General features: G+C 44.9%; 1 protein-coding gene across 2 annotated transcripts in view; it reads right to left on the bottom strand.

Annotated features, from left to right (window-relative positions):
• Positions 1-1,379: 1,379 nt before the first annotated feature.
• The window catches only part of LOC143291212 (protein unc-45 homolog B-like), a 41,426-nt gene continuing 31,905 nt past the window's right edge, over positions 1,380-10,900 (bottom strand). For both annotated transcript variants that reach the window (XM_076600968.1, XM_076600969.1), the window contains exons 18-21: positions 9,404-9,521; positions 6,675-6,821; positions 4,114-4,248; positions 1,380-2,455 (exon numbers count right to left, since the gene is read on the bottom strand). In XM_076600968.1, the coding sequence (XP_076457083.1) occupies positions 1,868-2,455; positions 4,114-4,248; positions 6,675-6,821; positions 9,404-9,521 (988 nt within the window). In that variant the 3' untranslated portion in view covers positions 1,380-1,867. The remainder of the gene's footprint in view (positions 2,456-4,113; positions 4,249-6,674; positions 6,822-9,403; positions 9,522-10,900) is intronic.

Here is a 10,900-nt window from a genome sequence, read left to right as displayed (position 1 = left end):
AGTGCAGACCCTGACAAGTGTCTGAGCCTGTCCTGTGTCCTATTACATCACTCATACGAAGACATTGAAAGCAGCTGTGGAGAGGTGGAGACAGACTGAGGGGTTCCTAGGAAGTTGTTTTTTTATTGTTTTTAATAATTTTACTGATCAGTATAGTGGGGACTCGGGTGTTTTTTCAGTCAGGCACTAAACCACAAACAGAAGACTGCCCACTCTGAACTGCATTGTTCTGTGTAAAACACATAGCCTGATCTTTGTGCGCATGCAGCTTGCATACAGGGAACCTGATGTGCTCTTCAGTTTCATTGCTCTTGGTTAAACTAAATATGAAATGTGTCATTGTTAGTTATCAGCAGTTTCCAGTACTGAACAAAATCATGCAATCTTAAAACAACAAAACAACACACACACACACACACATGATATTTTGGTTGTTTTATTGCATATATAAAAGGGTTGAGGGACAAGAGGGAAATATATAAAATTATATATATTTTAATACACATTTGTTCATTCAGTCATTTGCGTAAAAATGCTCTTTTTTTTTCTTCTTAAAAAAAAAAAGTTTTCATCAAATCTGGAGAACAGCGCACAAACAATGATATTTATGGGAAACAGATATAAATCACTCAGGGTCATGAAAAAATGTAGTCCAATAAAAACCAACAAAAAATGAGAACAGAAAGAAGTTCCACAATTGTTATTCACAAACTTTCTGCTGTCGTTTGATCAGATCAAAAACACAAAAAATAATGCATATATATATATATATATATGGATATGTATATATGTGTGTGTGTGTGTTTTCGCATGGTGTTGTGTCCTTGGGATGTGCACTTTACTCCAGTTTTCCTCACTCCATGCAGGTTAAAGCGGAGGAAGGAGAGGACGCACTGAAAATCAAGTTTTCTTTTTATAACATCCTTTAAATACTTGAGCTGTGCACTCCAATGGGAAGGCTGGGACTTTTCAATCAAGGATCTGAAGTGTTGCTCAAATTTTCTGACCAACACAGCTGGTGTCTGTATCTCTCAGGCCTGGTTGATACCAGGATACATTAAGAAAGGAAGCTTTGAGAACTGCTTTGTCAAACAGTCCCAAACCTAAATTGGACCTCCACAGCAGCATTGTCATCTACCTCATCTTCATTTGTCAGCATTGTAATAAACGTTGTCCCAGATTCCCTGGCCTTTCATGCCCTGCTCTCCATTGGGAACTGTCATTAGTGGGACATGGTGACTGTCTCCATTCTAGAAGGAACACTCACTGGCTTCCAACCCTTCTGTTTCTTAAGTTGCCCCCATCCTGCCTTCTTCCAAAAAGGCTGCCCCCCCCCCCTCACCCTGTCCCCCCCACAACCCCCTCCCCCACCACACCCCCCAACCCTTTTCTTCCCTTCTGGTAAATTACCAATAACAAATGTAGACAGAAACAGATGACAATCACAAATATCAATACCGTCATATAATACAGAAAAATAGTGGACTCACTTCTGGAAACAAAAGCACAGTAGGATCAAACTGCACAGCACCTACACTTACACAAGCAGACAGCTGATTGGTAAGAACACTTCATGTATGCTTTAAAACAAACAACAACAAAAAATACAAACATAACCAAAAAACCCACAAAATAACATGCAGATGCTGATATCAGGATCACAAGAAGGGGAAAGCTCACGCCCTAGCTACATACTCCCAGAGGCACTGCAAACACACCACACCTCATGCAAAGCCATTTCCTTTCTCTTTTGGCTTTCGTTCAAACGTCATGCAAAGGATCAAACAAACCATTCTCTTGTAAGCGCCACCAAAACACTACTCTCACAGCCCTTCCACAACAGAACGAAAAAGGAACCAGTTCGGACTCAAGTGGCTCCCACGCCATCTGACGAGGGACTGTCAGATGATTTCGCTGGATCCACAGATGCTGAGGGAGTGGACTCTTCTTTCCTCGGCACAGGTTCCTCTGTCTGGTCTTTGGCAGGGTTCTTGTCATCCGCTTTGGGTTTTAACCGGTCTTCCTCCACCCCCTCCTGTGCTGTACAATCTGCCGTCAACCGCTCTGCCGCTTCATCCGAGCTCTTCTCGCCCTGGGAATCCGTTGTTTTTTCGTTCTCGCCACCCTTTCTCGTCTCTCCACTTTCTGAGATTCCAAATTCTTCTTCAAACTCTTCATCGTCATCTCCTCTGAACTCTCTGTGATGAGCCCAACTTTGGCTCCCCTCATCCGGTTTTTCTTCCTCCGCCTCTTGTTCTTCGTCACTGACCTCAGTGATGGTGAGGGGCTTGATGCTGAGGGACTCTCTGAGCTGCTGCAGAGTGCCGGTGGGGGTCTGGAAGGGCTGGATCAGGCCGTGCTCTGTGGCCGTGTCCAGGGCCGACTGGGCGCACTGCCGGATGTCTGCCAGCTCCGCCCCCTCCAGCTTGGTGATGGCCATCAAGATCTCCAGCACCTGCAACACGCATCAATGTGCTGACCTGAGGTCTCTGTGACCCACTTCACACATCATGGTGCTGACCTCTGAGGTCACTGTGACCCACTTCACACATCATGGTGCTGACCTCTGAGTTCACTGTGACCCACTTCACACATCAAAGTGCTGACCTCTGAGGTCACTGTGACCCACTTCACACATCATGGTGCTGACCTCTGAGGTCTCTGTGACCCACTTCACACATCATGGTGCTGACCTCTGAGGTCAGTGTGACCCACTTAACGCATCATGGTGCTGACATCTGAGGTCAGTGTGACCTACTTCATGCATCATGGTGCTGCCCTGAGGTCACTGTGACCCACTTCACGCATCGCACTGACTTGAGAAGTCACTGTGACCTACTTCACACATGGTACTGACCTCTGAGGTCACTGTGGCCCACTTCACACATGCTGCTGACTTCCTGTGGCCTACTTCACACATGCTACTGACCTATGAGGTCATTGTGGTCTACTTCACACATGGTGCTAACATCTGAGGTCACTGTGACCTACTTCAACATGGTGTTGATCTCTGAGGTCACTGTGACCTACTTCTTGCAACAACCAGATACACATGCATATCAGCACACACTCCACACACACACCAGGTAATCTACCTGATACACATCAGGTAATCTATTTGACACACACCAGGTAACCTACCTAACACATATTGGGTAATACACCCGAGTAAGTCACCTGTCTCACAGCACTTTTACAGCTGTAAGGGAAGTGAATTCATATCCACTGTGTCAGCACGGGAAGGCAGAGCCCAGTTCTCCTCTTCAGCCATTTTCTTGTTTATTTAACCCATTAAACCCTGCACCCCAGCATTACTCAGGGACCGAAATTTGTGTCATTAAAACAGTTTCCATGATCCTACATATGCACGAAACGCAAGAAAAGGGAACTAACTCCCACAGTATGTCCAGCTGTGTCCACACGTGTGTCAATTCAGAAGAAGAAACAATTTCAGTATATTTTGTGTGTTTTTCTGCATCAGTATGACAGGGAAGCCTGCTGAGGCTGTCAACGCCTTAGGGCTGAATGAGTTAAACAGACGGGCGCAATAGCCGAGTGGTTAAAGCGTTGGACTGTCAATCTGAGGGTCCCGGGTTCGAATCACAGTGACGGCGCCTGGTGGGTAAAGGGTGGAGATTTTTCCGATCTCCCAGGTCAACATATGTGCAGACCTACTAGTGCCTGAACCCCCTTCGTGTGTATATGCAAGCAGAAGATCAAATACGCACGTTAAAGATCCTGTAATCCATGTCAGCGTTCGGTGGGTTATGGAAACAAGAACATACCCAGCATGCACACCCCCGAAAGCGGAGTATGGCTGCCTACATGGCGGGGTAAAAACGGTCATACACGTAAAAGCCCACTCGTGTGCATACGAGTGAACGCAGAAGAAGAAGAAGAATGAGTTAAACCTTCCCCGGCCAAAGTCAGGTACTCTCCCCTAGGACGCAACACCACACCCATAAAACAGGGGCATCGAACCCCGACCACTGGATCAGAAGCCCAACGCCTGGCTGACTCTTGCTGCGGCGGCTCCGCACGTTTGGGGGAACAGTGTCGAATCTGGGAGGGTGTGGTGGGGGTAGGGGGTAGGGGGGGGCAGGTGGTACCGACCTGCGACTGGACCAGGAGGGTGGCGATCTCCTTGTCGACGGCCATGAGGTTCATGACCAGGTGACAGGCCCGGTGCTGGATCTCCAGGTTGTCCGTCACCAGGATCTGCTGAAGGATCTCCAGCCACGACTGCACCTGATCACACACACACACACAGACATGTTAACACAGAGACACAGATAGATACAGACACAGGCATGCACATACACACAAATGTACACAGACATGCACATACACACAAATGTACATAGGCATGCACACATACTGGCACACACAGGTGGACACACAGGCGCACACACATACACATGTACACAAGCACACCTACACAGACATGCACATACGCATGGGTGCCAGCACTCATGCATATGTACCCAGGCACACATACGCACACACACACACACACACAGACATAAGCAGGCGCACACTTATACACATGCTGGTACACACACACATGGAGCCCCCCTCTCACACAACCACACACAAAGTAAATGTCCATGCAAAAGGCAGACGACTCACACTGTGTGTCTGTGTCTGTGTCTGTGTGTGCTTTTCTGTGTGTCTGTGTTGGTTTACTGGTGTCTTCATATATCTTATTTTGGGAATAAACATTTAATTCAGTTAAAACACATGCATACACAAAGTCTTGATTTTGTTGATTTTTTTTTTCTTTACCGCTTTTCTTTTGTTTTGCTTCGCACTTCTGCAACTTTCTTTTCTTTTGGGGGGCTATGCACTTTTGGAGCGCTTTCATTTTTGCTTTGTATTTCTGCAATTTTTTTTAGGTTTGTTTTGTGCATCTGTAGGTTTTTTGTTTTGTTTTGTTTTGGTTTTTTTTGCTCTGCACCCTCTACAGCTCTTATTTTATTTCATTTCTCTTTTTTTTTTTGTGCTTTGCATTTCTAAAGTTGGTTTTGTTTTTGGTTTTGCTTTACAATTCTGAGCCTTTTTTTTTTTTTTTTTTTTCACTTCTACACATTCTTAAAATTTAAAACATTTTTCCTTTGTATTTCTCCGGTTTTTTGTTTTTGTTTTTGTTTGTTTGTTTGTTTGTTTTCTTCTTTGCACTTCTACAAATTGTTGACATTTTTTAAACTTCTTCTTTTGGTTTGTTTTTGCACTTCTACAACTTTTAAAGAAAAAAATCTCTGCACTTCTACAGCATGTTAGATTTCATGGACTGAGTGCAGCTCCTGCCGTCTGACACATTATTGGCAGCATACAGAGGAGACAGAGAAAGAGGGCACCTGCATGCAGGTACCAAGTAGCACAACCAGGGATTCATGAGGCGCTAGGTTTGAATCCTCTGCTTTGATGGGCCCAACATCCCAGCGGTCAAAGCATGCATGCCACTTTTAATCAAGTCCTGGTCATGGCACCTGGTGGGGTTTAAGGGGGGAGATTCTTCTGATCTCACAGGTAAACAGATGTGAAGACCTGCCAGTGACTGAACCTTCTCTACGTGTATATGTATGCAGATGAAATGCACATATTAAAGATTCTGTAATCCAGGCCAGTATTCAGCAGGTTATGAAAACAAGAGCATACCCAGTAAATGAGTATGCACACCCCTGAAAATGGTGAATGTTATGCGTACAGACAGGTAAAAACTGGCATGCACATAAAAGCCCGCAAGAGCATACCCTGTATGCACACCTCGAAAATGTGGTATGTTATGCATACACACGGGTAAAAATGGGCATGCACATAAAAGCCCGCTCATCGATATAAGTGAATGAAGAAGTTGCAGCCCATGAATGCAGAAGAAGAGACATCTGCTTTTATCTGTATGGCCCTTTTCCTTTTTGTGTCCCTATTTTCTTTGAGGAATCCTCACTTTGTATGTCTCTCAAGGCTCTTGATCAAAGATACATCCAAATTCACACACACCAGCTGACGACACAAATTTGCTAAAGCATCCACTTCCGTTCTTGGGGTGAGTCCTGTCAGTGTCTTCAGTGTCAGCAGATTCATGGGAAGCTGTTGTTTGGGGGACGTGGTGGTGGTCTCCACTCTGGGAAGGACGCTCACTCAGTCTGGCTCCACAACTAAGCCATTACTGTCATTAGTAGGGGGCTTAGTAGGTGGTGTCCTAAGTACGTTAAATCAGAACACTCAACAGGCACCACTGAACACCACCGAAGTGACTCAGCAGCAGTGGAGGGTCTCCTCTGGTGTGTGGCCTCCTGGCAACCTAACATCGATGTTCCCTGCGGACTGCCGACGATGGAACTGTGATGGATGAACCCGGGTGTGGCCGTGTATGGGGGAATCTAAATGAGCGGCCTGGGAGTAATGCCACTGAAACGGTGCAATGATGGGGCAGCAAAAAAAAAAAAAAAAAAAAAAAAAAAATTTGCTAAAGCATGTCAAGCACAAGGACCTCACCAGCTACAGAAGGGAAAAACAAAGAAACAAACAGAATCACCCTTTCTTAATGTACCTGTTACTTACTCAGTTTTACTAGTTAATTCACATGTTATTCTAATGTTTGCACTCATTGAACAGTGAATTTCTGTACCTGGGTGTACACAATAAACCAGTCTTAGAGTCTTGACTCTCACCTGTGTCATTTTGTGGGCCAGTTTGCGGTTGGAAGACATAAAGGCGAGAGCCCCCGAAGCAGCACGGACAAGGTGCAGATCCTCCTCCCCAGCGAACAGAACCATCATCTTCACACGGTCGTTGTCACCTTCACACATCTCAAGAACCTGCGAACAAAAGCATCATCTTCACAATGTAGGTGTCGCCTTCACACATCTCTATAACCTGTGAACAGAATCATCATGTTCACAATGTTGTCATCTTCACTCATCTCTATAACCTGCAGACAGAATCACCTTCACATGGTCATTGTCATCTTCACACATCTCTATAACCTGTGAACAGAATCATCATGTTCACAATGTTGTCATCTTCACACATCTCTATAACCTGCAGACAGAATCACCTTCACATGGTCATTGTCACCTTCACACATCTCTATAACCTGTGAACAGAATCATCATGTTCACAATGTTGTCATCTTCACACATCTCTATAACCTGCAGACAGAATCACCTTCACATGGTCATTGTCATCTTCACACATCTCTATAACCTGCAGACAGAATCACCTTCACATGGTCATTGTCACCTTCACACATCTCTATAACCTGTGAACAGAATCATCATGTTCACAATGTTGTCATCTTCACTCATCTCTATAACCTGCAGACAGAATCACCTTCACATGGTCATTGTCACCTTCACACATCTCTATAACCTGTGAACAGAATCATCATGTTCACAATGTTGTCACCTTCACACATCTCTATAACCTGCAGACAGAATCACCTTCACATGGTCATTGTCGCCTTCACACATCTCTATAACCTGCAGACAGAATCACCTTCACATGGTCATTGTCACCTTCACACATCTCTATAACCTGCAGACAGAATCACCTTCACATGGTCATTGTCATCTTCACACATCTCTATAACCTGCAGACAGAATCACCTTCACATGGTCATTGTCGCCTTCACACATCTCTATAACCTGCAGACAGAATCACCTTCACATGGTCATTGTCGCCTTCACAATCTCTGTAACCTGCAAGGGGAGGGGGAAAAGTGAGTGAAGAATAAGGCCAGCAAGGCTAGACAACAGAGGGGCTGCATTCCTAATAACACACTAATATAGACAGATAGATAGATAGACTGACAGACAGACAGACAGACAGAGACATAGATAAACAGATACACAAACAGATATGGCTATGTATATCATATGGTTTAAACATTTTAATTCAAGAAACACGACAAAACACCGTGTTCAATATACAAAGTCTTTAAAAATAAAAAAAATCACCCCCAAAATTATGAGGAACAAACCAGAGCTTTTGTCATACTCTTGCATGGGACACAATCAACCAAAGCAACAGATACACACGATATTATACACATTTCACATCACTGTTGCCAGCAGCCCTGCTGACCACACAGGGGCCATATCCAGGCTGAAAAACTGTAAACACTGAATCCCACAGTACCTGACCTAAATACAACACACACACACCTGGAAAAGAACACTGGGCACACATAAATTACACCCATGCACATGAACCCAGGACATGCCTCAGATGCTGACCATTCTGTCAATTTTTCGCCACAGGATTAGAAATGAAAATAACAACTTGAACATAAACACAGTAGTACACGTTTACAGCTAGTAACAGGTGTTCAAAATCAAAATATGCAAACACTAGTAACAGGTGTTCAAAATCAAAATATGCAAACACAAGTAACAGGTGTTCAAAATCAAAATATGCAAACAGGCAACTCGCACGTCCCAGGCATAAAACAAAAAAAATACAACACATTTAAGACTGCTCCATTATCAAGTAGAGAAAAAGACAAAAAATATTCAAGGCTTTCTAAAAAACACAAAAAAACCCAACATTTGGTGAATGAACCATCAAGGCCAACAATGATTAAGGAAAAGACAAAAGAAAGAAAAGGCCAGAAACAGAGACAGCAATAGAAAAGAAGAAATTTCTAGCACAGAATTCCCAAAAGGAGGGGTACCATTTACACTGAAAAAGCCACAGGGCGAATGACACACTTGTAACTCACCACACCCCGCCATTTCTGCGCATGTCAGAGCTATACACATTTCTTCCTAAAGATCTGTTTGTTCATTATTTAACAATCTCCACCTTGTGTCTGTAAATCCCTTCATGGCATTTGTATGATGGTCAGTCATGTCCAACTATGACCATCAGAACAGCAAAGGAGGCAACTACTGTCCCGACTATCTGGGATGGAGTTTATTTGTGGTGGAAAGTGTCCTGCCCTAGTTACATCCCCACTCTCTTGGCCATGTGGACTTCAGGACAGTCAGCGTTGGGATGACGTTTAGTGACTAAAGAACTATCAAGTGTGAAGTCCCACCCATGTGCAGATACAATGGCATTCTCATGAATACCTGAAGATGGAAGTATGAGTGGAAACAGCCATAACAAGCAGCAGCAATTTATTTTCAAAATACTTGCACTCAAAATAGAACAGACGTTCATATGTTCATACACGCATACACATACTCAGACACACATACAAACACAAACACAGACACACACAAAGACACACAAAAAACAAACATCCACCCACACACATACAAACACAGACACACACAAAGACACACATACAAACACAAACACAGACTCACACAAAGACACACATAAAAACAAACATCCACCCAAACCAACACACCAGTACACACAAATGACACACAGAGATGTGGACATTTCTCACCGTCTCGCTCATCATCATGTTACACATACACTCGGTGGCCGCACGACGGATCATCGCATGCTCCTCAAACATACACCGCTCTATCGACTGCAGGCCCCGGTCAGTCAGAATGCGTTTTCTGAAAACAACAGTTCTGACATCAGGTTGGGCACTGGGGTTATCACTACTGGTGGAGTGGTGGCCTAGAGGTAACACATACGCCTAGGAAGCAAGAGAATTTTAGTGTACAGAATCGAATCCCACACTTGCCAGAATTTAATTCCCTTCCAACAGACCTTAAGTGGTGGTCTGGATGCTAGTCATTCAGCTGATAATAAAACGAAGTGCTGTGTGTATCATGCACTTCACATGTAAAACAAACCCAGAATTGTCCCTGGAAAATTTTCTAAGTAAACCCTAGTCTTTAATACATGTGTGTGTGTGTGAGTGCACATGCGCATGTGTGTGCACTCGCACGCATATGAGTGTGTGTGTGTTTATATGTGTATGTGTGTATGTATGTGTGTGTGTATGTGACTAGAGCCTGTGTGACACAGGAAAGAGATGAAATCAACAAAAGTTAGCTCTCAGTTGGCTCAACCCAGGAAGGCAGCCTGTTGTGCAAATGACAGTAAAGTGCTTAGAGCTTGGTTTCTGACCATGGACACGTATTAGGTAAGTATCCATATCAATCAATTACACCACATAGACACGACACTTCAGCTTCTTTTTTTTTTTTAATCTATTTTTCAACCATTGGTAGGATCTTTATCCCCACACCTCAATGCATTACACCTTTCTACACAACACTGCAACAAACCACCCTGCAAAACACCCCACGCAACCGCTCAACATCTCCCCCCCACCCACCGCACATCCAACCCCACCACATCACACAACACCCCTCCACCCCACCCCACCCCACCTACCAACACCCCACCATACCCCATCTCACCACACCACACAACAATCCACCCCACTCCACCCCACTCCACCAAATGTCCCCTCACGACACACCACCACACCAAATACCAACGCACACCACCCAACCCCACCAAACACACCACGCCCTACAAACAGCACAAACCACATCCTGCAAACAGCACAGCACAACATAACATCCTACAAAAAGCACCCCACCACCCCACACACCACACCACCACCCCGAACACCACACCACCACCCCACGCCCCACACCCCAAACACCACCCCACACCCCACCCCACAAACACCACACCACCACCACACACCCCAAACACCACACCACCACCACACACCCCACACCCCACCCCTGTTTCAGTTTCAGTTTCAGTAGCTCAAGGAGGCGTCACTGCGTTTGAACAAATCCATATACGCTACACCACATCTGCCAAGCAGATGCCTGACCAGCAGCGTAATCCAACGCGCTTAGTCACCCCGCCCAACAAACACCACACCACCACCACACACCCCAACACCCCACCCCACAAACACCACACCACCACCACACACCCCAACACCTCACCCCACAAACACCAC

The sequence above is a fragment of the Babylonia areolata genome, chromosome 16, assembly GCF_041734735.1.
Source record: "Babylonia areolata isolate BAREFJ2019XMU chromosome 16, ASM4173473v1, whole genome shotgun sequence".
In the NCBI taxonomy this organism is placed as follows: Eukaryota; Metazoa; Mollusca; class Gastropoda; order Neogastropoda; family Buccinidae; genus Babylonia; species Babylonia areolata.
The sequence above is the reverse complement of the archived record's forward strand: the minus strand, read 5'-3'. Positions and strand labels throughout refer to the sequence as shown.